The sequence below is a fragment of the Psammomys obesus genome, unplaced genomic scaffold (assembly GCF_907164565.1).
Source record: "Psammomys obesus unplaced genomic scaffold, mPsaObe1.curated_primary_1811, whole genome shotgun sequence".
NCBI classification, from domain to species: domain Eukaryota; kingdom Metazoa; phylum Chordata; class Mammalia; order Rodentia; family Muridae; genus Psammomys; species Psammomys obesus.
The window spans coordinates 25,296,834-25,322,374 of record NW_026596040.1 but is presented as its reverse complement, the minus strand read 5'-3'; the positions used below and the strand labels follow the sequence as shown (position 1 = coordinate 25,322,374).

The following is a 25,541-nucleotide window of genomic DNA, read 5'->3' as shown; positions in this document are numbered from 1 at the left end:
AGAGGGTGAGAATAAAAGATGGTGGATTAGCATCACCTCTTTGTTTCTTTCTTTCTTATAACAGGAGTGTGTTTTCCTGGTTTTCTATGTATGAGGGATTGATTAAAGGGACTTTCAGGGGGTTGGCTAAAATAAAGAACCCCTCCTCCCATTTCTTGGAAACAATGCCTGTGAAGGCAAATAAAAAAAGTGAGGCGCGCATGACAGGGCTCTCTTGGCCTCTCTAAGACTGGCCGAAGATCTGTGACAAGGAGTTATGTTTCCACTAAACGGTTAAAGCCCTGGAACCACCTCCCAGGGCAGGAAAGGCCAGGTCTGTGGCAGAGAGGCCCACACTCCAAAGCCAGGCCCTCTGTGACACATAGGTCTATCTGGTAGGAACAGTAAGAATTCACAGAGAAAGAAAGATTCTACAGATCTATGCTAGTAAAGCACTGATCTAGTAGAAATATTCAAACAGGAAGAATGGGTGGAGCGGGGAAAGTCCAGGCTCTTTCTGGATAATTTGTTGAAACACTTTCATTGGGAAAAGCAAAGGTTACAGAAGAGAACTCACTAGAATGTTAGTTCCTGATTCCCCTGGCCTGTGAATTTCTTTGGCATCACAGGTTTATCGAGAAGAGACTCAACTGTTCTTGGGACTGAGAGAGAAAGAAAAAAAAATCTGTTGATTGGAGATGGAGATGAAAAAGCAATGGAACAAGATGTTGTGGTATCATCTAAGGCCCTGGCTCCCAATTTCAGTAGCTCTTCCTTCTCCAGCCTGAAGGGTGTTTTTTTTTTTTTTTTCTTTTTTCTTATTTTGGGACATCCAATGAATCAGGTTTTTTATAATCTTTCATGGTGAGCTAGCTACTTGGCTCACATTGTTTGGACTTGGGTGACACAAAGCAACATGGGGGACGGAGGACTGTATTTTACATTTCAGGAAGCATATTCTAATTATGTGGCTATCCGTTAGCTAGGTAGCCTGTGTCTACTTAACCTTTCTCCTCAAACAGAACACTCTCTGACTTTGTACGAAAAAGAACCTGTACTAGGTAGTAAGCCGAGTCAAACGATATGTCAAATGTACCCAAAGTAAGGGAAATGGGAGACTAATCCAAGGTCTACACCTTTTTGAAAAGGACAGAAATAAAATGGGTATCAGTGGGTCATGTTTTTGGGGGGCTCAGTAGCTGTGATTCAACCTGGCCCTGAATACAGTCAACAGTATGGGTAATGTGCCTGGTCTCACTGAGGTACAGGAAGACAACAAATTTCTTCTTCTCACCTGCATGCTTTCCCATCCAAGAATTGTAATGTTAAAGATCACTTGGAAATAAAACACTAGGGAGCCATACCTTTGATTCTCAAGGAATTGCCTCAAAAACTGTAGATGTGATGGGTAAATGGTATGCAGAGGGTGGCTGGGAAGGCTCCTGATCTTCAAGGGCCTCCTCCTGGCCTCCACGAGTAAATGAACCCCTTGCAGAAATCAAGATGGAAGAGAGGTTTTCATGGAAGCCAGGCTCACTACCTTGGATGGAGCCTTGGGGGGGGGTACTTAGGGGCTCATGGAAAATGAAATCTTGCAAGGGCACCAACTTCCCTCCCTTCCCTTTCCTGTGTGAATTAAGGTCTGCCTTCATACTGGCATTTGCATGGATTCTTAGAGAACTGTTGAGGTCCTGTAAGATTGAGGCTGGAAAATTTGGCCTCCAGTCCCTTTAAAGCTGAAAGACATGGAGATGTCTTCCTGGTGCCCCAAACCTACCTTCTAAGCCCAAATATTACCATTTATTTCCCAGGCCAGGTCCACATATGTCTGCAAGAAGAAAATCCAGGCCAAGTAGAGGTGATTCTGAGGTTCTTGTGTTTCCAAGGAAAAGGACATTCATTGGCACAAAGATTGAGTAAAAACCCTTTAATAACAAAATAACATTCACAATGTAGCTACTTCAGTTGTCTGGAGAACTCAGCTTACACTTGATTCAACATATCACTTTCCACAGTTAAAAAAAAAAAAGGGAAATGAAACGGCATAACAAAATATACCTTGAATTTCATAAGACAAGTCTTCTTGGCAAATTCTAGTGAGCCAGACCCCTGTGTTGCTTGTAGTAAAAAGGGCCAGGCGTGCTCGTGTCTCACACATACCTTTGTCTGCTTTGGGTCAAAAACACATTAGAACATTGTAGATATTACAGCATCTGTGCCATGAGGAACAGTTTTCAGGCTTATGAGTGTGAGGAGAACTTATGGAAACAAACAGTGACTTGACTTATTGCAGAAGAATATGTAAAGCTTTCTGGAAGATCAAACACCATTACAATCAACAACTGGCTTACAAAAGCTGATTTTAAAGTTCTTGTACCCATTCCCATCTTTGGCAGATTGATAAAAGGAAACAAATAAACAAGCAAAAGATGACATTACAAAGCCGTCATTATCACAACCTACTTATAAGGCCGTTCCTTTGCATCATTAATGAAAGAACATCTCCAACGTCCTACTGACAGACACACGTGAGACACTGTTGTCTGTTGGTGGTTTCCAGGATTCTGCATGGCAGACTGCTGTGTTCCCACCGTTGCTTCCTCGTCTTCATTCTCTTCTGCAGAACTTGGCAGATGATTTGGTTTTATGGGGAGCATACTGGTGTAGAAAACAGGAATGAAACTCAAGAATAGATCTCAGAATATAAGAATGTGTTTGCCAATCCACTGGGACAGAAAAATACTTTTTGAGATAGAGAGACCTCAAAGATTGGGGAATTCAAACCAAGATGGTTTTCCTAAATTGGTTCTCAAAAAAAAAAATCTTATATTCCCCTTTAGAATATAGGCATAAGTTTATAAAGAGTAATCTAGAGTTATTTCTGACCCTAAGGAGGAAAAGCATGATAGGGCCACATGAGTGTAAGTTTAGGGAGCGAACACATATTTTTTATCCAAATAACTGATGGGGTTATCTGTGAGAGTGTACAAAAAGACCAGAGATGAATTACTGATATCTGCGCTCTGTGCATTTCAACTGGGAACTGACAACGGAGTCCCAGAGGAAGCCAGTTCTTAAGGGGAAAAGCAGAAAAGTCAGAGCTAGATGAACGAGCATTGCTTTATATGGGTCTGAGGTCAGGAACATAAAGCTGCAATTCCTTTCAGTGGAAATTAAAAATGCAGAGGTGAGTGCTTCTCTACTGCTCATTTTCACCTCAGATGTAGTGATGTATCTGGGTTATGAGGATCCCAATTTGTGGGATTCAAGTAGGCTAACGCCAGCTTGGATGACCCTTCTCATGATAAAATTCAAACCCGATTAAATCTGACTCATTTTGAAATCCCAACAGATGGAAAGGTATTTTTGTTTTTCAAGGTAATACATCTCCCAAGAAAACCGGTATTATCACCATCTGAGGCCAAACTGTGTACATCTTTCACAGTTTAATGTATACACAACTGGTCACGACTGCTAACAAACAAACAATAGGCGCCCATGCATACATAATGTCCATTGAACCAAAGGGGAGGATCTAGTACAAAATGAAAGATGTTGCTATTAAGACCACAATGCATCACACTGCTAAACTTTTAGCCTCATGCATAAAATTATAGCACTGATTGGCAGTTGCTAATTATAATACTACACTGTTATCACAGAACGATTAGCACAAATGTAGAAAATAACTCCTTTTTTTTTTTTTTCAACAGAGCAAATGAACACAGATTGTTTCTTCAGCAAAACATGAAACTGTAAACTTTGGGCTCATTCTGCAACTTTCCCCAATCCAGAATAAATAAAATCCAAAGGGGGGGGGAAGAAAATAAAAAGAATGTACATTTCCTTTATAAGCGCACATTTTCATCTATTACAAAAGCACAACCTAAACCGTATAAAGCTTTTTTTTTTCTTTTTTCTTTTTTTAAATCACAGTTACCAAAAGAAACAGTGAATAATTTATTACATACGCTATAATAACATTACTCTAAACACTATTATCTATGAGGTATATCTGAGAAAATTCGGTAAGGAATTGCGCGGTCTGCATTGCCAACATGCCCAGGTTCATATTAAAGCTTTGGAACCATGAGGGACTAGAAAAGGGGGACAATGGGGAGACAGAAGGAAGAGACGTAGAGAAAGAACCTTTGGTATTAGTACAAATCTTGTTCTTTGCAGGGTTGCATTGCAAAGCACCACAGTACAATAAGCCTACCAATTTACTGTATGGAGGCCCAGTTGAAGCTGAGGTATTCACAGGAAGGATTAAAAAAAGCACAGAGAGGTCCAGACTGGCTAAATCGTTGCTTTGGTTCAAGCAAGGCACTCGTCCCATGGTTACGTCCCACTTTGCAAGTGAAGCATGAGGCTGGAGGGTAGGGGTTGTCGCTGAAGAGTGATCTGCTAATTGAGATATTTTCTGTGTTCAGGCTGCTATTTCTCTTTCTACGTTCTCTTTCCTAGTGGTACGGAGGCTGGAGAAGATGCTGCTGCTTACAGGGGAAGTGCTCTGCTCCTTAGTGAATTTATTGTCTCCCAGATATTCAGAGAATTTAATTTCCAATAGGAATTTGGTGATCAGCTGCTTGGAAAGAAGGCCCTGGAGCTTTGCCTTCAATAGGAAGAACACGGGGGTTTAGGCCTATCTAGGTAGGAAAGGGCTTTCACATATGGCAGGATGGCACTTTGGAATTTCAGAAAGAAGATAACTGGCTGTACACAGTGGCTCACAACCGCAACTCCACCACTAGGAACATAGAGGTAGGAGAGTTGGGAGTTCAAAGCCATCATTATCTGCACAACGAGTTTAAGGCTATCTTGGAACACATAAAGCCCCGTTTTTAAAGAAGGAGGAGGAGGAGGAAATACAAGAGGAGAAAGGATGGGTATTTTGTAGTTTATACATCTGTTGTAAATTCTTCTATTGGCCATACTCTGTTGGTGTGTGGAACTGATGTGTTAATTGATCTTTCCTTCTTAGCTCTATTTAGTAGTCTCTTTAAAAGCTCAGTGGTAACTATTATGTGAAATGTTAAAATGCAGAATTCAATAAAGAGCTCAGTAGACTAGAGCTGGGAGTCGGTGTGAATCTGAATCCCACTTGTCCAAATGCTGAAAAAGATTCACTGGCTAACATTCCAATCACTTTGGTGAATGATCCTGATAGTGATTTAGTCATTTAATAGAATCTAAAGAAATTTAAACAAGACCAATTGAGTTTTGAAAAGGGAAAAAAAGAGAAAGTAACTTTAACCATTATATCCATTCCTCTGCTATTTAGGGTATTTTTTTGTTTACAAGGAATATACCTTATCATCAAATAATGCAAGGCTTATACATTTATCTTGTAATTAGAATTGAGTTAAAAATGAAATGGGAACATGGTTAGGTTAAAAAAATTAAAAAAAAAAAAACAATTTAAGAAAAACCTGACAGCTGAAATATCCTACCAAAAGCAATAGCCAAGTGCCCGTCCTTGCTAAATATTGACTTTAGAATTGCCATAGTAATTAAACTACCATGGGTCAAGACTGAGCTTTCTCCTTCCACTGACTGCAAGCTTATTTATTTAAAATTTTGTAATGGGTGGGTTCAAAAGTCCTTCCCAGGGCAGAACCTCTGAGTGAGCCCTAAAAGTTCAAGGCTGGTCATGTTACTCAGCAATAGATCATACATGACTCTCTATATAAGATGTGGGTGTTTGAAAATGTTCTTAAAGGATGACAATATTAATCCATAAGCTATAGTTGCTTTCATTGTTGAAGAATTACTACTTTCCCTTTAGACTCAGATAACTACTTCAACCTGGCCTCAGGAGGAGTGACTGGTCTTCAGGCCCCTTCCAGCTCTTAACAGCCAGTGCTTATTTCTGTAGTTGAATAGCTCAGCACTTTTGCCTGTGATAGCTCCAGGGCTCAGAGGTCCCTGGCTAGGACTGCAGACCATTTCCAAGCAGGCTTTTTCACCAAATTGGAACTGGAACTTTAAGGAATCCAGTGACAAGCAGCACCCCAACTTGCACCCAGAATATGTGGGAGGGGGCAGCAGACAAATGCAAGAGACACAGAAAATATCCCTTTCCAGGTTAGCAGCCGCCTTCACACGCATCAGTGTTTCTTTGGGGAGTCTGAGCTGTGGCTGTCCATACCATATGTCAGAAAGAAGAGTTCAAATCATAAAAGAGCACAAGCAAAATGCAGACCGCACAGAGAAAGGAATCTTTGGTATCTTTGGTGTCATCAACACGATTAAAATTACAAATGGAAAAGTCAGTGAGGTAGCCTTCTTTGGTTCTCACTACAAATAGAAAGTTTTTCCGTTTTTTTTTTTTTTCCTTTTTTTTCTGCTTTTTTTTTCTTTCCCTTTTTGTTTTGTTGCTTTACACGCACACTGAGTTCTTTCTTGGAAGCAGCTAGTGTAAGGGTCCTCTCTTTTTGGTTTATGATTTTTATTTATTTATTATTTATTTATTTTTTCCAGTTTCCGTATAGCAGCCCCAAAGTCTGGGCTGGTGAGGTTGGATCTCAGCTCAGGTTCTGAAAGCAGGTGCAGGCTGCTCAGTCAGCGCTTGTCCATGAATCTGCTCTGCTGTTCTGACAGCGAACCAACTGTAGTGCCGCTGCCATCTTGAATAACAAACACAAACCATACGGCGCATCTGTGGCAGACGCTCAATAAGTTAAATAAATAAGTTACAATCGAAAGGCTCCGAGGGCCCCAGCAATTAAGAGGTGAGGTTCGCCTGGTACCAGGTGGGGCTGTGAACTTAAATTAAATAATTTAACAACCATTAAACCATTTTATAAGTTAATCCAAGAGGGGAAATCCCCCAAGATTGTTTTTTCATTTTCATTGTAACCTATGTTTCCTCCCTGTAACAGAAGTTCACCGCTTTATGAAGCAGACCACACTAGAGGAGTACAACAGCCAGGGTTTTGCATCTCAGATGCAGACACCACGGCTCTAGATTCTGATAAATAAGGACGAGGAGAACAATTAAACTAACGAAAGAGAATTAAATAATTACCCGAATCTTACATACTAGCACACAAGAAACTAATTTAAATAAATTAATTATATTAACAGCTTGTTGGGTCACAACTGAAAGAGACAAGTTAAAATATATCTGAGGGGTGGGAAGGGGTTGTCTTCATTTTGGGGTGGTGGACAGAATGGGTCATTTCATTCTATATTTTAAGTCAAAATAAAGCAGCAAAATATAACTTCTAAAGCTTTATCACATTAAAGACCACTTTGAGGTGACAAACATGAGGGGAAAGAAAATCATCCCTCCCCCCCACCACTAGCTAATGTAACCTCCATAAGACACACCAGCATTGTCTCAACCCTGGAAACCAGTGCCCACATCCTCACATTGATTGGCACTTTACTCTGCACCCCCTCCCCTTTTTTGTTCTTTTTAAGGTCTTTGGATTTAGCTTTATTTATGAGAGATCCAGAATAAAGCTATTCAACCAAAGTCATCAAATATCTAACAGATAATTAAATAATAGCCAAAGTTCTACTAACCCAAATGAAAGTAGTTTCAAGTATCATGATGAATGAAGATGTTGGGATACATTTGCTTACATTTCTGCGCTTTGGTTTTCAGCATTACAAGAAATAAAAAAAAAGACAAGGTACATTGTCAGAGTATCACATACATGTTGCATGATGATTTGAAATTTATTTATTGTAACAGATTACAATATATATAGGTATTAAGCACATCTGTACAGGCTTGCATGTACACAATCTAGACACCTCTAGGCAATGTATGTGGATGTAAAGTCAACTGTGAGGATGTGTGCTGAAAGATGTATCTAGATCTGTATACATCCAAGCCCACAGATTGTAGAAATGTCAGGCAAAACTTAATCTACCGAGGTCTATGCCATGTAAAATACCTGCTGCTAAAAATGGAGCCAGATGGAAGATTCCCATGGAATGAACAACCTGTGGGGATTTTTTTTTTTCTTACATACATTCTCTCCACTAAAAATGTATAACCTGGGTAATGTGAACCAACCTAACTCAGAGCCTAGGGAGGCAGAGCCTGGGCTCCACCTTTCACTTCCTATGACTGGTAGAGTCACTTGAGTCACTGAGGTCAAGGAGCACTTAAGGTCCTAAACATAACCCATGAACTTTGGTGAAAACCTGCGCATCTATCTATGTGTAGGAGATCCTATGTTATTTTAAGAATTATTATTATTGTTTGTTTTTTAAGTACTTGGGACTTCTAAAATAAACCAATCAATCATTCATCTACCCTTATCTTCTACCTTGCAAGGGAACAAAGCATTGACAGAAATAGGAATTAGGTCATCCATAGTTCACGCAGCTACCTGTGTGGGACACTGCTCTTGTTATGTGGGATTTTTTTTTTTTAGTTTAGTTTTCACTGGGCTCTCTGATTAGCCAATGGCACAGAACTGTTATGGTACCCAACTTTATATATAACCATCAGAAAGGCCCTTCAGCCACTTCCCACTCACTCACTTGGTTAGATTAGCAAATCTGAATCCGCGCATCAGCAACAGGACAGTAAAAACCCAGCCCTGACTGGGTAGGAATCTAGAAAAAGTATTGTCAAGGTAGCGTCTGTTGGTCAACATTAACTACAGAGATCTTCTTCCACCAGTTTTCAGTATTATCTTTTAACAATCTTGGAACTTAGTCTGTTTGTATATTTTAAAACTTCCAATTAGACAAGCTCTCAGAGATCCATTTCCTCCAAACTTGTATTTCCATGATGTTTTGACAGTACCAAGCTAACACATCCATTGGCATTTTTGATAATGGAAAAGTTCTTCTCTGTACCTACTGAATGGTGACTATTTGTTTGAAAATTATCCAGTTTTAATTTCCTGGTATTAAGACATGGATGCCCGACATACACAATGTTTGATTATTTAAATTCTAATTAACATTTGGCTTTGAAACCCACTGTTAGCCTTAGGAAAGGTGTGTGTGTGTGTGTGTGTGTGTGTGTGTGTGTGTGTGTGTGTTTTATCTTCCTAGCTTTTGTTTTTCTTTAGCTTGAAGTGGCAATGAGATTGGAATTTCAAAGCTGAAGCTGCCAAAAATCTTTGGAAAAGCAAGAGCTATACATGCACCTCTCATCTTTCCTTCCTGGCTCAGAAGAGCCTGTATCACTATGTGGCACAAACTAAATTCTATATTACATTATGGGAAATTATTTTAAATACTAGGATTAAGTTTTATTACTGTTGTTGTACATTTAAAAAAGAAATATATTAGCTCTCCTTTCTGGAAATGAAGAAATTGAATCCTCAATACTAAAATTACACTGAAAAAAATTAAGCTTAGTTATATGAAGGCTTAAGGAAAAATACTTTTCACTCAATAGCTTTTAGCATTTGAATTTCAGTCACCCCAAGAAGGTGAAATTGGGTTCTGAACTGTTCTTTCACAGTGTTCTGCTGTTGTTGATGGCGGTGGCAGCTTGGAACATTTTTGTATTAAAGGTGTAGACTCTTTAACTGTAGACTGCTTTAACTGTGTCTATAGATTTAAAATAAAAATTTAAAGGCTTTGAGAAAAAACACTGGATTAACTTTTATAACCTTTCAGTATAGTACTTTTCCTTTCAGCTATCTAGTAAAATAATACTTTGTACAACAAAATTTTGACACATACGTGTACAGCTATACGCACGTGTTTCTGTATGTGTGTGCGTAAATACCTGTTTAAAGAAAGTGTTCTCTTTGATATGTTCTGAGCTATGTGAGACATTTATCAAGAGTTCCTGGAGGGAAATTCTTGCCTTTTTCTTTTACTCCATCATCTTCCAAGAATGGAGACACCCAAGTGCTGTTAATTAGTGTATCAGTCACCAACCAGAGCAAGATGCTTGGTTTCGCAGGTTCAAACAGAACCACCAGTCCTACTGTCCACAAATCACAAGGACTCATTTACTAATACCCAAGTTAAAAATCATCTGACCAGAGCTGAAAGGGAGAAATCTCCTGAGGAAATAGGACTTTTTCTTGGTCATTTGACCAAAGGTCCAATAGATTATAAGCAAGAGAGACAAAGAGAAAAGTGAAAGAATCACTCCTTAGGTAGGGCAGATTACAAAACTCATACAGAGCCACGTTGTCTCGGCTCTAGCTGGGATGTCCCCCTCCCCCCCAGGACTGCCTGCTTTGGGTGACTTAAGAGATAGCACAACAGATGCTGTGGCTATCCAGGGACAGGAATCTGCGACTCACATCACAGTCTGCTGTGTGTCTTCTCTCCAGGATTGAGATGTCTCCCGCTCCACCCCAGCACCAGCTGCGGTTGCACTCAAGCTTGTCAATGTGAACTGGTAATTACTACCCTGAGGGATGATCAACCTATCGCAACAGGAGCTGGACTTCCCCATGAGAAATCTGTGTTGGATCTACTCACTGTGAGGAATCTAGAACACCCTGATGGGAAGGGCATCTCCCCGATAATTGATTTCTGGGTGTTCTGCTCCACCACTAAGCATTCCCAGCAATGATGGTAGGTGAGTTTCCCATTGCCAGCAGCACAGCTCTGGGCTAGTCTGGTGGATAAACCTTGCTTATCATGGTTGAGGCATAGAATAGAGATTACTAAATACAAATAAAACTCACTTACACCATGAATCCGTCCACAGGTTACATGTAGAAATGCTTAAATGTGACCTTCAACCTTTCCCATAAACTGATATAGAAATATGAATACTGCCAGACCACCATAATGGCATATTAACTTTGGAATGGCATGAGAAATGAGCACAGTTGTGAAGTGAATACTCAGCAAATGGAGCATTGACAAAAAGATGGTATGAATTTGGACATCAGTGAATGGAGCATATAACAAAAAGATGGGATGAATTTGGACAGCAATAATTTGCGGTTATCACCAATGCCAGTTGATCTATATATGTACCCATACATTTAATATATATATATATATATCTATATATCTTTCTTTAGAAATGCAACTTTACAGCTGATCTTTTTTTTTTTTTTTTAAAAAAAAAAAAAAGCTAATAGAAAAGTAGAAACTGGCAATTCTTTTTACATGTTTCCCCACCCCCAAATGAAGCCGTGTTAATATGTGGCAATCACATGAAGATGAAGTTGTAAATTTCTCTATAAATTCTTTGGTTCTGGAGAGGATGGATCACCCAGAATCCTACCCCTGACCCTTGCTCCCCTTCCCTCCCCCAATGACGAGACTTAGAACATGGAAGTCTAAGGGCTAAGCAATGAACATTCAAGTGAAAAAATAGTATTTCCCAATACTCTGCTGAAGAGAGAGGGGAACACCTTTCAGTATCCCAACATCTCAAATTTGGAGTCCATGGAACCTTTGGTGGGGGCATTCCATGTTGGGTAAAAAGCCATAAAACAAAACTAAAGGGAAACAATAAAATCAGACAAATGACCCTTTCCTTCTGTTGCTTAAAGAAACAAAATCAATTACCTTTGTACAGATCAATGACGCTATAAGTATTTTAGCCAGGCAAAAGAAGGTGATGAACTGAGACAAAAGGTGTGAGAATCCTCATCTTTGGTATTGTAGCTGTTGAGGTTTCTGTTGCTCTGTTCCATGTTCTTTTGAAAAACTGCATAGGCACAAATTAAAGACAATCTTCAACTTTAAGATTACCGAGTGAGTTGTCAAATGAAGCAGCAGCCACTGAGGCTCTTCTGTATTTTGATTCTTGTCTAACCCTTTCTTTCAAATCTGCTTCCAAAAGAAAAAAAAAAAATGTCCCAAGAGGTCTGTTTGAACACAGTGTGTCTTCGGTGTTTTGCTTTTTTTTTTTTTTCTTTATTCTAGCGTGCTTTTCTTGTTGGTGGTGATTTCCAGTGATTGATGGAATCATTACTCATTTAACGGGACGGTTCTGTTTGTTGCAGAAGTAGGTGCAGAAAAAGTTTCTTTGGTTTCAATTAAGTAATTCATACAAAAGTCAGTCTTAAGTGTCTGTAAAGAATCATTGCAGCGTTTGGCTTGCTTTGAACACCCCACGGTGCCCACCTGGGGCCATTCACTGGTAAATATGCACATAGTGACCTTTGTAATCTCCCAGAGTTCTGTGGGCCCTCTTCCTATGGGGAAGGTGACAACCAGAGCTGGCACGGTGAAGCCACTGCCTGGATGTTTGGCTAATGTCATTGACGTAGCTGGTCTGCTCAGCCAGATGGTGAGCCAAAGACAAGAGCCTAATGCCGCTCCGAGTTACAGAGGTGCTCTGATCTCTAAAAGTAATCACAGCGTTTGTAGGCTAGAAAACGGCAGGGAATAAATGTCTTTGGTTTGCAGTATTCTGCTTCTTTGGTGTATTGTGCTCCCTCCGATCCCGTCGGCTCTTTTACAAGGGTGAGCCAACAATCAAAGAGAGTTAGGAAGAGATGACGGAGGTGTCTTATTAAACCGTTTCTTTGTAGAAAACAATAGAAATATCCCAACTACCGGGATGAGATAAGGAAAAACACAAATCAGCAAGAATGAGAATGGACTACAGTCGGAATGCACATAGGAGGAACTGGATGACTAATAAAATCAAGGACACTGTGATGATCGAAAAAATAAAAATAGAAAAATAATCTAGATATTTTCAAATGATACATTTGCTCCTGTACTGTAACAGTTAAATTGGCCTCCTGAGTGTGCATCTGCATTGTGTACAAACAGAATTTGTAACAAACTGCAAAATGTGCTTGAAGCCATATTCCCAGTGATTCTCTAATGACTTCGCAATAGTGGAGACGGTTGTAAACCGCCTTGTCAAACTGGATGCATTGAAACCAGAACCTTCCTTATATTTGTTTGTCTTCGTTGTGCTTGATACTTTGAGCTCAACTGAACTTTTTTTTCTTTTTTTTTTTTTCCTTTTTTTTAATTTTTTTTTATTTTATTTTTTTTTGACGGATCCAAAAGACCACATGAGATTTCCAGGAGGTAAGGAAAATAAAAATTGTAAACTGAAAACGACTTAAAGCTTTCTAAACTATCCAGTGAAAAGATGCCTGAGTTGGAAAAACAGGTCTTTTTTTTTTTTTTAATTGATTTCCATATTTAAAACTTGTGCTCAGTAATTACCATTTTGATTTTTTTTTTCTTTGTAATGCTATGGCTGAGAATTTGAGTGTATTGTGGTAGAAGGAGGCTAAGCACTTGGAAAGCAAATGAGGCCTTTCTTGTTAAATTCTTCTCTTAACACACAGCATTTTGGATCCTGTACTGTGTCTGCACTCAGGCTTAATTCCCACTCTCATTCACAGGAAACTGATTCAAGAGGTTGACAGGACCTGAGTGGGACTGCTGATGCTTACAGCCACACTGAGCTTTGGCTGACATCCTGCTGTAATTAACTCACTCCAAGCAGGCCCCATTTGGATCTCTGGGATGCTTAGCATGATCAGATGATAGCATCTGGTTCAAAAAGACTTATTTTAAGCACGCGCTTGGACTCTGTAGCCATTTAAAACCAAACCAAACAAAACGAACACCTGGCCTATGATTACAGCTAGATTAGACGTTTCAGGAGAATTGTGCTTTCAAGTCACCAGTGAAGGGCCCCAGCTAAGAATCTGATGTCTTTGTGATTTTTTTTTTTTTGTCTTTGTTTGTTTGTTTTTGGTATCTGTTGTCCCCATTTGGAGGTGACTTGTGCCCAGGTGAGAAAACCTTGACTCATGCTTTGGTACAAGTGCTGGGGGTGGATGAGGAGGCGCCTGTGCCTAGGTCATCTTGCCATTTCTCCAGGCTGCGGCGCCGGGCATTCATGAAGAAGTTACTGACGGTGGTCAGCTCCAGCCCAAGCTGCTGGGAAATGGTGATCTGCATTTCCTTCGAAGGGCGCTTGTTCTCCTTGAAGATGGCGAAGAGCGTCCGGCGTTGGAGATCTGTGAACACCAGGCGGGATTTCTTCTGGGAGTTGTTCCTGTCTTTGTTTGGCTCTTGCTCTTTGCGCTTGCACGCTTGAGGGGAAAGAAGAACAGAAAAGGGAAAGGAGTCAGCGGTAGTGTGAGGACCCAACACGGAAGGCAATTCATTGGAAACATTGACAAAGTACTACAGGGGATGGAAAGTGTTCGGCTTTGTTGCGTGGACTGTCCAGCCTGTCAATACCAAGCTGTGATGGAGGACATCAGCTAGTGAGCAGGGAGTGGGAGAAAGAAGAGTCAGGGCCACTTCACTCAGTCTAGTTTGGATCTGACTCAACTTGTTCTTCTCTCCTTTATTCCAGTCTCTCTCTACATTTATAACTTTTTATTTTTATTTTTATTTTTATTTTTATTTTTATTTTTGTCTCTGGAATCAGTTGTGGTGAAGGAGGTGAAGAAGCCCTGCACACACTGGGGGAAGGCAGGTGAGGGGGTACCCTTTTCACATTCACCCTCTGGAACTGTTCTCAGTTGGGCTGAAATCATTCACTCACTCACTCCAGACACACAAACAAGGTTTCCATTCCCATGAGTCCAAAAATTGTGAACAGGATGAGAGTCAAGGTGACAGAGTGAAAGCATCCTGATCCAAATCCTGTCTATGCAGACATTTAAAAAGCAAAGCAAACAAACAAAAACTACTTTAAAGTGAAGCCAATACAGGAAAGCAGGTGTGTGTAGGTGTGTGTGTGTGTGTGTGTGTGTGTGTGTGTGTGTGTGAGTGTGTGTATAGTGGGTTTGGGATAGGAAAAGAAGCCAAAGCTACAATGACAGTCTTCTTTAGGGTCCTGGATCCATCTCTTGTCATATTCTTTGATTTAGTATAAATAAGCATCTAGATGTTAATGGCATATATGACCAAGATATGATTTTACCCATCAGCACCTCTCCCTTAGTCTAAAACTTTTTAGAGGCCAGTGACCAGTTCTGTCTGATATTCCTAACTGACTTTTTGGAGCAGGGATATAGGTTAAATGGATAGGATATAGGTTACATAGGATATAGGGACATAGAATATATGGAAACAAATGGCATCTTGACTCATGGATTTAGGTTCCTCCCTCTGAAACTTCACAAGCCAGGCCTCCATTGTCTGCACTGCTCTCAACATCAGTATTTCCTAAGCTCCCACAGACCATTACCCTGAGCTCTCAGCATCCAATGGCTTTTCTAGCCCAAAGTTCCAAAGTCTTCCCACAATCCTCCGTGAATCAACATGGTTAGGTCTGTCACAGCAATACCCTACTCCTGGTACCAATTTGTCTTAGTCAGTGTACTAAGTGTTCATGATGCTTGGGAAGAAGAGAGTTTTATTTTCACTCACAATCAATTAGGGTAGGAAGTCAAGCAGGATGAGAACCTGGACTTGGCAGCTAATGCAGAGGCCATGGAGAAGTGCTGCTTACAGGTTTACTCTCCATGGCTTGCTCAGACTGCTTTCTTTCTTTTTCTTTTTCTTAAGCTTTATTATTTTTAATTAATTAATTTTTTATTAATTACAGTTTATTCAAATTGTATCCTGGCTGTAGCCCCCTCCCTCATTTCCTCCCAATCCCTCCCTCCCTCCCTCTTCTCTTATGCCCCTCCCCCAGTCCACTGATAGGGGAGGTGCTCCTCCCCTTCCATCTGACCCTAGTCTATCAGGTCTCATTAGGACTGGCTGCATTGTCTTCCTCTGTGGCCTGGTAAGGCTGCTTTCCCCTCAGGGGGAGGTGATCAAAGAACCAGCCACTGAGTTCATGTCAGAGACAGTTCTCATTACTAGGGAACCCTCTTGGACACTGAGCTGCCATAGGCTACATCTATGCAGGGGTTCTAGGTTATCTCCATGAATGGTCCTTGGTTGGAGTATCAGTCTCAGAAAAGACCCCAGTATCCATACTTTTTGATTCTGTTGCTCTCCTTGTGGAGCTCCTATCCCCTCTGGGTCTTTCTATCTCTCTCTTCTTTCATAAAATTTCCTGCACTCTGCCCAAAGTTTGGCTATGAGTCTCAGCATCTACTTTGTAACCATGTAGGGTAGAGTCTTTCAGGAGCCCTAGGTGGGTAGTCAGCCTGCTTTCTTATGGCACTGAAGACCATCAGCCCAGGGATGGTACTACCCACAATGGGCTGCACCCTTCCCCATCAACCACTAATTAAGAAAATGCCTTACAGCTGGATGTTATGGAGGCATTTCCTCACTTGAGGCTCCCTCCTTTCAGATGACTCTAGCTTGTCTCAGGTTGATATAAAACTAGCCAGCATAAATTGGCTCTCAGAAAAGTGACTCATAAGGCTTGGGACCTCAGAGTACCTCTTAAACTTTCAGGACCTGTACTCCAAAAAAGGAAACCACAGTGCCAGCTTCCACTCATGGGATTACCCCAGCAACTCTGAGCTAGGCCCACTAGGCAGGGTAACTGTCATCTTAAAGGAAATGAATGGTCTAGGGAATGAAAGCGATGGTCCTGACTGAGGCCAAGCTTCCACCTTTTTTTTTTTTTTTTTTTTCCAAAAAACAGCACCGGTTGCAAGGGCACCTGTGCAGGGCAGTGCTTATGACTCTTCTGTAGGGATTCTGAGGGGGCTGTGCTGGTTACACTACCCACAGGTTCTTCTGGGGTGTGGGAAACAACATGCTGGATTACACTGCCACTTCAGGTGCTCAGACCCCATCGCTGCCCTGACCTCCTGAGGTGGAGCCTTCATCTGGAGGGTTCTTAATAGATAGCAATGATGCACAATTATCAGCTGATAAGATCTGTGCAAACAGCTTCTGTAAACAATGGTTGACATCTTCTGTCAACTCACCCTCCTCTGGATTAGTCACATAGCCCTCAATTTTCATACCAATATTGATCACCCTGCAGATAAGCCTGTTTGTGTTAGGAGGGTGATTACATTGTGTGGGAGGAGTACACATCGGTTTATCAGATTATATTTGGTCAGATACAAATAGGTAGATATTATATTTATATACTTAGAAAAACATTAAATGCTTAAAATGTTCAGCACTGCAGAGAAATAAGAGGTCAATAGTTTCTTCCTATTCCCTTCCAATTGCTTTCTAAAGTCACCTGATTCCACACCAGCAAATGGAATATTACATCCTGGAGTCTGTCAATGGAGAGCAAGTCGAGAGCCAAAACAATGAAGTAATAGGATCAAACTTGCTCAAAGCAGTAACAGTTGTAGTCTGCATATAGGTATACGGTTACTGTGTAGTTCAAATGCTGGTTTCTGTACACACACACACACACACACACACACACACACACACACACACATCGTCCCTGATATGCCAATAAAGCAGCTTACAGCCAATCGCTGAGCAGAAGACACAATAGGGCTGGACAGAGGAGAATAGGCCAGAGGAGGAGAAGTTAGAGGAGGAAGTAGGGGATTGAGCTAAGAGGAGCTGTCCAGGTGATATCATTAGAAGAACTAGAGGAGGAAAACTACAAAGTACAAGTATTTCTAGATTGTACACTGGGAGCCAAATTAGCTTAGAGGGTTAAGAATAGAGTATTAGCTGCTCAGTTCTTGTGCCGTGAAGCTTATTATTAAACAAATATAAAAAAAAGTCTTATATTTATCTGATAGCCATTAAGAGAGAAACTGAGAAACAAACACAGAGAAGGCTTGGATAGCTCAGTTGATAAGGCTCCTGACCCTGAATCTGAGAGAAACAGACACAGTTTTATAAAAATTAACCTTGACATTGGCAACTCATGATTTTTACTCACAGTTGGACTGTGGTCCCAGTATGAAGAACATGTATCTGTGGAGGGCTCAGCCATAAGTGGGACATCTGTTTCATGGCCCTCTCACCCAAGGGTCAAGATGGCAGTATGGGTGGGAGAAGGGCTCACAAGTCCCCATCCCTAGCTGAGGAGCTAATGACAGTTGACGGCTGCCAAGAGATGGCGAGTCGGTCTTTAGGGGTGTGATAAGTTGGCCATGCTTCAGTAGGTGGCCCCTCACCCCCATGGTATATTTGCAGCAGGGATTGGATTCAGGGGGCTACAAAAAAAATGAGAGCATGAATGAGGGAGAAGGATGTGAAAGGGAGGTAAATGGAAGGAATTGCAGGGCTGGGGAAGACATAAAATCAAATTACATCATATGGACATATTAAATTCTCAGAGTAAATGAAAATATTATATTAAAATAAGCAAAAACTGGTTGGTGGCTTAGAAACAGAACAGAATTAAGTTTTACTTGCTTTGAAAGTGTAAACAAACAAACAAAAAAGTCAACAGATGGAATGACAGGTGGTATGAGGTTGTGAACCTCAGTATTCTTAAAACAAACCATAGAACCAGCTATCCCCAGAGACACAGATAGTCTGCAAATGGTTCAGGTATTGTTAAGACAGTACACTCTACAGTCAATATGTACCCATTTCTGAACGGCCAGGAAAATGCCAAGGGGCTTCTCTACAACTAAAGAATGTGCCAGAGACCCCGAATAATGGCAGATGTTCGTAGTCAGTGTTGCTAGAGTCCTGCCACAGCCGAATGCTGCTCAGTCCTGCCCAGCTTCCAGCCACCTGAGGGAAAGTTCACAATGGATGGCAGGCCCAATATCATTCTATAACTGTATCTGTTTCTCTTCCTCCCTTCTCAAGGAAAAGGAGCAGGGAGGACATAGGTTCGTCAATGGCTGTATGACATGCTGGTGAGAGAGGTGTGGATCCAGAACGCTTCCAGCTGTTTGTGACCCTGCCCCCTCTTGTAGGAGTGTGAGGGGGTTCAAGCTCCTTCCTAGCTCAGAGAGGGGGCTAATCACTTGTTTACCTACCATGAGGTGAGCTACTTAGGTCACCATGTCTTTCCCCTCTTTCCAGAAGGGGTTCCATTGACACAGATTGGTAATTTTGGAGCAGGGTAGAGACAGACAAGGTTTCACAGATCTGTCCATAACCTGTGACTAATAGCAAAGAGCAACAGTCAGCCAAAAACCTACAAATGAAACCTCATTGGCAGGCTGAGTTTTTAACCATTTGTTTCTAAGGGAAGCACTGGTCCAGGTACAAGCCAGTCTCACATCTCAACACGTCAACTTGCCTTTTACCTGGTCACTACTTTGTCTCCTGTGGTATCAAGGATATTAACAAGATACAGCCAGGAATGTGGTACTTCCACACAGCCAATCCTTCACCAGGAGGGAAAGAGAGATCTGTCTGGGCTGACCCTCTTTCCACACATCTCCATCCCAACTCCCTCAATAGCCATGTCTTACTTGCTTTTCGAGGGGACTGCTCATGGAACTCTGGGGTCTCAGTTGTCCTCTGATACTCAGGTCTTTACCTCCACCCACTGCTCACCATGGGCAAGCTGCAGGAATGTGGTCAGACAATTTGCATCTTGTGGAAGACAGCAGGAGTGTGGGAACATGCTCGTGTGTGTGTGTGTGTGTGTGTGTGTGTGTGTGTGTGTGTGTAGCAGTGTCTGTCTAGCTCTGAAAGCAGGTACAGGTGGTTGAGATCATTCTGGTACCTTGACTCACGATCTATCCCATAGATTCAGTGCTTTTAGTTTCTCAAACAACTGAACACTGTTTGGTTTTGCTTTGCTTTTAATACAAGTTCCATGTATCCCTGGCTGGCCTGGAGATTGCTGTTCTAACGAGGCTATCCTTGAACTTGGGGCAATCCTCCTGCCTCTGCCACCTGAGTGCTGGGATTCTAGGCATGAGCTACCATGCCTGGTCACCTGAGTATCTTTTACATTCTGTAGCCTGGTCTTTGTCATAGTCATAGATCTTTAGAGTCCTTGTCTGGTCACTTTTAGAAGGAAATTGAGGATCCCAGAAGAGTGAGTACCAACAGAATCAAAGTTAGTACCAAGATGTCCCCTTGAACTTTTATTTCCACACACTTTGTAGAGGAAGACAGAGAAGAGGCATGGATTCCCGTTACAGTTCTTAAAATTTCAGCAGCCCCTCTTTGTTGTGGCTGATGGTCAGCTGGCTTGGGGACTCCCTTCTCAACCTTCCTAGTACCACCTTGAAGTAAAAGTGACAGTTCTCGGATCCCCCTGCCTTTCTGGAGCAGAAACACTCCACATTACCTGGATTTTGCACCATGAATTCAGATCCCCAGTGAGTGCCCTTCTTGTATTGGGCTGAGACCCTCCTTAAGCCTGGAGATCTGCAACAGAATTATTAATATGAAATAATGATAGAAGCCCTGCGCGGCAGCCTCATTAAACAGGAAGAGATACGTTTTCATCCTTCCTACATTAGCAGCTTCAGGAGATGAGTGTGCAAAGAAACATACTGTCTTAGTGGAGGCTCATGAATTATTTGCTGGAAAGAGTGGCCTGAGCAAGTCCTTGGCACCAAGCAGCAGCAAGATGAATGTGGTTCAAGGGGGATCCCAAAGTTTGGGGACACTGGTTTGTCCCTTTATCTCTGATCTATATTTCTTCCAGACTCTCTTCTGTTTTTTTATTTTATTTTTGTTTTTGTTTTTGTCCTCATCTATCTTTTCTGGAAATGTCTTGTCCACCCTTGTCCTTCAAGAATCCAGCCTGTCCTTTCTGTTCTTGCATCCGGCACTCGCTCCTATCTCCTCCCACAGCTCCTGTGTCACCTCCAAGTACAGCATTGCTTCCTGTGTAGATCTAGCAGTACCCAGAGTCTTTATAAGTGGCTTTTCCATTTAACCCTCTCCCCTCTGAAGCCATGAACACACATTCCAAAAAGGGGTTTATTACAGTTTTTGCTGTGTTTTTAAGTCTGTTCTGCTTTCCTAAGGGTCCATGTGTGGAAGCCTGGTGCAGGACGCTAAGAGGCAGCACTTGTGGGAGGGCCTGAGGTTACTGAAGCACATCATCGCCATAATTAAGGTAATTCTTGTAGGATTCCTGTTCGTCTCACATGTCTCCCTCCAGCTTCCTGCTCCACTTTCCCTCTCACTTGTCATAAAGCCTGCCATACAGCTTCTGCTACACAGTCCACATCAATGCCACACTGACACCAAAACCACATCACTGAACCTCCAGAAATGAATTGGATGCACCCCACTTCTTTGGAAAGTACCCAACCCAAGGTATTTCATCATAGCAAAGAAAAATAGTGGTCACCCCATGGAGTTGAGACAAGGCCCTGGCTCCATCAGCAAAACATGGTTCCAGCCAAAAGATGCTCATGGCTGGGTGACAAGAGCTGACGGTTTGTGATTAAGGGCTCGTTTTTAGTCAGGCTAGAGGAAACTCTACCAACAAACTGAGACTGGCTGTAGGAGGAAGACCCAACTCCAGCTGTACTAGATCTCCCCCAGCTGAACCAGCAGCTGACTGCAGACACTTGGGTAAGTACAGCTGAGATCAGCCAAGTGTGGCCTGTATCAGCAAAACAGCCAGGCCAACCCACAGACTCCTGGACAGAAATAAATGCTGACTTACACTACCTGCTTTGTGGTTATGTTACACAACCTAATTGTGGTGAGAGATAGCAGGCACTAAAGCCAAGAACAACCTTTGACTTTCTGCTCATGGGATGAGTCAAACGCAAGGGAGAAACCTCATCTCATGACCAAGCCAGATTCCAGTTCCTCACTGGCCACTAACCAGCTACATTACCTTCAGCCTTAGATTCTTTACCTACTGGAGACTCTAATGCCCACCGCCGCCGGGCATCAACAGGCTAGCTGTGGGCTGGGGGCATGACTCGTTCAGTAAAATGCCTATGATGCAAACATGAAGACCTATTTGGATGCCCAGCTCCCATGTTAAGGTCAAGCACATTGGTGGTGTCTATTACCCCCCTGCTAGGAGGATTTCTGGAGCTCATTGGCTGGCCAGCTTAGCCAAATCAATGAGCTCCTGGTTCAGTGAGTATCCGCATCTCAAGAAACAAGGTAGCGAGCACCTGACAGCTAACCACAGCATCTGGCCTTCACACACACAGCGTTAGCTGTCACATTCAGTCCACAGATGTTCAGTCAATGGGACTCTTCTTTCTCTTTCATAGAGAAAAAGGAAAGTGGCTTCAGAAGGTGAGGTTTAGAGTTTACGATCTGAAGGGCCAGAGAGACGGTTCTGTGGTTAAAGGCTATTGCAGTGCTAGAAAATGACCCATGTGAGACCACCCATGACGGCCTGTAACGCCAGCTCCCGGCACTCTCTTCTTGCCTCTGCACTCATGTGATATACACCCAACAAGGAGACACACACACACACACACACACACACACACTTTCAAAAAACTTAAATTATTTTTTAAATTCACTATTGCAAATGAGTTCTTACCTTACTCAATCGTACACAAATTTGCCATTCAACTAAAGGCAAATAAAAGTTTGCGGTTTTTGTTTTTCTTGTTTCCTTATTTATCTCCCAGCCTTGCACAAAAGGTATGACTATAGTGGACTTTTTTTTTTTTTTTTTTTTGCCTGTGTCAGAGGGCCTAAAAGGCTTTCAACCACTGGTATTTCCTGATATCACTAATTTATGTTCAAATACATTCTATCTGGGATGGGTCTCATTAGTCCCTAAGAAATCATGCAGAGATGCGCTGTTCACCTTGCTTTTAGTAAATTCCCCCCTGAAGTGTTTATTATGATCTTGCCAGGGCAGAGGGTGGAGGTGGGGGAAGGAAGCCGTCAAAGGTGTAGATCTGTCAGCACCTGCACGTCCACAAGAGCTGAAGCTTGAAGGAAAATCCTTTTCCTTTTCAGCTGAAGAGCCTGAAGCTAGGGATTGCACAAAGAGGGGAGAGCTGACCTCTGGCAAGGAGGCACATCTCAAGAGAGAGCTAGGGGGATTGGGTTGGGAAACATCAATGGCAAAAAGTTCACATTTGTGCCACTGGTCTCATTCTTTACAAAGACTGTGGGCTTTTGAGAAAAGAAGAAAGGAGATTAACCACCTTCACTTCTTTGCTTTTAAGAGGTGACTCTTCAGTACTGACAAAATAGCAAGCTAACCTTTCTTTGGAGCTAAATTGCACAGTCAAGAGTCCCTACAGGAAGAAGACTAGGATCCCTTGCACTCTAACGAGGAAGCAAGTAGGACTCACATGCTGTGCTGGCACATATTTAATGTTCATTCAGCCATCAATGCTGGTAAATCTAAGTCTTGTAGGCTGCTTGGGACAGCAGAGGGACAGGCATCAGCATGTTGCTAAAGGGACGTGGGGAAAAGAGGATGACACACAAGAGACTTGGTCTCAGGCTCCAAAATATCCTGTTGGCTACTGAGAGCCAGTTGGGCTCACCTGGGAAGGGCTGACTTTGGGGACAAGGCAGTTTGAAAAATCACTATTTTATTATTTTGTGCTCCCTGGATTTAGGAAACTATAAATATTTCTCAAGTTTTCCCACCTCCCTGATTCTGGCTTATCAATGAACACATACTAGGTTCAGGTGACCACTGACAGTACTATAAACTTGGTTTTTGAGGGTGAAATGCTTTTATTCTTTTAAATTTTATATATTTAATCACTTTACAGCCTGATCCCAGACCTCTCCCTCCTCTCTTCCCAGCCCTACCCTCATGCTCCCCTCCTCCACATTCAACCCTCTCCTTCTTCTCAGAAAAGGGGAGGCCCCTAAGGGGTACCAACTCATCCTGGCACCTCAAGTCACAGCTGGACTAGGTGCATCTTCTCCCACTGGGACGGACAAGGCAGCCCAGCTAGGGGAAAGGTATCCAAATGCAGGCCACAGGGTCAGAGACAGCCCCTACTCCTGTTGTTAGCGGCTGCACATCTGCTATATGTGTGTAGGGCATCTAGGTCTGGCCCATGCATGCTCTTTGGTTGGTGGTTCAGTCTCAGTGAGCCCCCATGAGCCCAGGTTAGTTTACTATGTAGGTTTTCTTGTGGTGTCCTTGACCCCTCTGGAGAGCTAAACCCTTAACTCCACCTCAGCTCTCCCAATACCTTGGTCAGAGCCAGATGGGAAGCATATTGGCTTTGTTGCAAAGGAGAAGTTGGTTTTCCTTAGAAACTTGGTCTCCACAGACCTGATGCCAGTCCATTAAAGTGGCATTGCCAGCCATATCTTTAAAAAAAAATCTATCTGGGAAGCCAAGAGAAGAAATCATGATGATCATCAACAACAAAATGGATATGGGGCACTCATCATTGTTAGATTCCTCTCTTCTCATACTCTTATAATTGTGGGTGTGGGCAAAAATGTGTCAAGAGAAGCTCAAACATTTGGCAGATCATCCTTGACATACCAGGTATTCCATGCGCTAGCCTCAGAGCTACAGCCCAGCTTATCAGAGAAAATATAGGTGGGAGGAAAGAAGAGCTGGGAGGGAAGAGAGAGGAAAGAGGGAGCAGAAGCAGGAATATGGGAGCTACACAGAAGGGGCTGAGGAGAAAGCTCAGTTTGGGAGATTGTCATCACTCAGTCTGTAAGCTACTTGTCTTACAAACATGAAAGCATGTGCCTGATCCTCAGAACCCCACATGAAAATAAGCAAGGCATGGCAGAGCACACGTGCAATCCAGTCCTAGCATGAAGAAGGCAGAGACGGGGGTTCCTGAGATTTGCTGGCCATCCAACCTAGACTACATCTGGAATTCTAGGCCAGTGGGAGACCCTGCCTCAAAAACAAGATGAATGGCCCCTGAGGAATGATACCCAAGGTTGACCTCTGGATTTCAGGTACATGCACACACATGTACATGTGTGTACATATGAACATTCTGGAGTTTAAACAGTAGGGATAATATCCTTAAGTTCAGAGATTCAGGAGGCCAAAGGGGCATGGCGCTGCCCGCGCATGTGTGGACCGTGCTTTGAGGCTGAGCACTGACCCAGAGCACCCTTCTTACCACGAGGGTGTTTTCGAGCTTACCCTCCTCTGCTCTTTTGGAAAATGCAGGTGATAGATGATGAATTTCTGCTCTTTCTGTACATCCCAGATCCTCTGCTTTCACATGAGTGCTGGGCAAGTTATAGGCAAGCTGGGCTTGATAAGCACCAAGGCAACCTCGCAATGTCCATCTCTCATCTCGCAGCACAGGGGCTGATTTCAGTTCAAGAAGAGCAGGTTGCTAAAGCCAGATGGTCTGGCCTAGCTGCAGAATTTCAAAGTTCAAAGACAGCAGGATTTAGGGACCACTTGGGTGAGCTAAGGTGACAACTGCTAGAGGTGGCATCATTTGCCTGGTCATAACCGTTGCCTGGAAGAGTGGCAGAGTTTTGAGAATCCAGCTGTCCTTTCGTCTGGTCCAGTGATCTTTTATCATTTACCTACTATGATAAATCTTTGGAGGACCCACCCCTTGGGAATCACAGTTGTTGACCATCCATTTCTGCCCAGGCAGATATTGTCCTGAAGAGATGGCTACCTTTCCACATAGCTAGAGATTCTAGGGATAGCACTCCTGCAGGCCACCCAGAAAGCCAGGAGCTGCAAAAACAAGCAGGCGATTCTGGATAGGAATATCTCATTCCAAATGGCTAGAGGATTCAGGGCAGGCTCAACCTCCCATAAAAATCATTTTAAGGACCAAAAGGAAAGCTAAGACTTAACCAGGTAAAAACCTGTAACTGAGGTAAGGGGAGGAATGTCAGCAAAGGAGAGAGAGAAGAGAGGAAGGAGGGTAAAATAACACCAAAGAAGTCTGACAAATCCATACATGATCATATAATTATCTATTTGCCCAAAT

At 42.4% G+C, this 25,541-nt stretch overlaps 1 protein-coding gene across 1 annotated transcript in view; it reads right to left on the bottom strand.

The window, feature by feature from the left end:
- Window positions 1-1,891: 1,891 nt before the first annotated feature.
- Window positions 1,892-25,541, bottom strand: part of Onecut2 (one cut homeobox 2) — a 56,112-nt gene continuing 32,462 nt past the window's right edge. Inside the window, 1 exon segment of the mRNA XM_055622843.1 lies at window positions 1,892-13,955. Within this exon segment, the coding sequence (XP_055478818.1) occupies window positions 13,669-13,955 (287 nt within the window). The 3' untranslated portion in view covers window positions 1,892-13,668.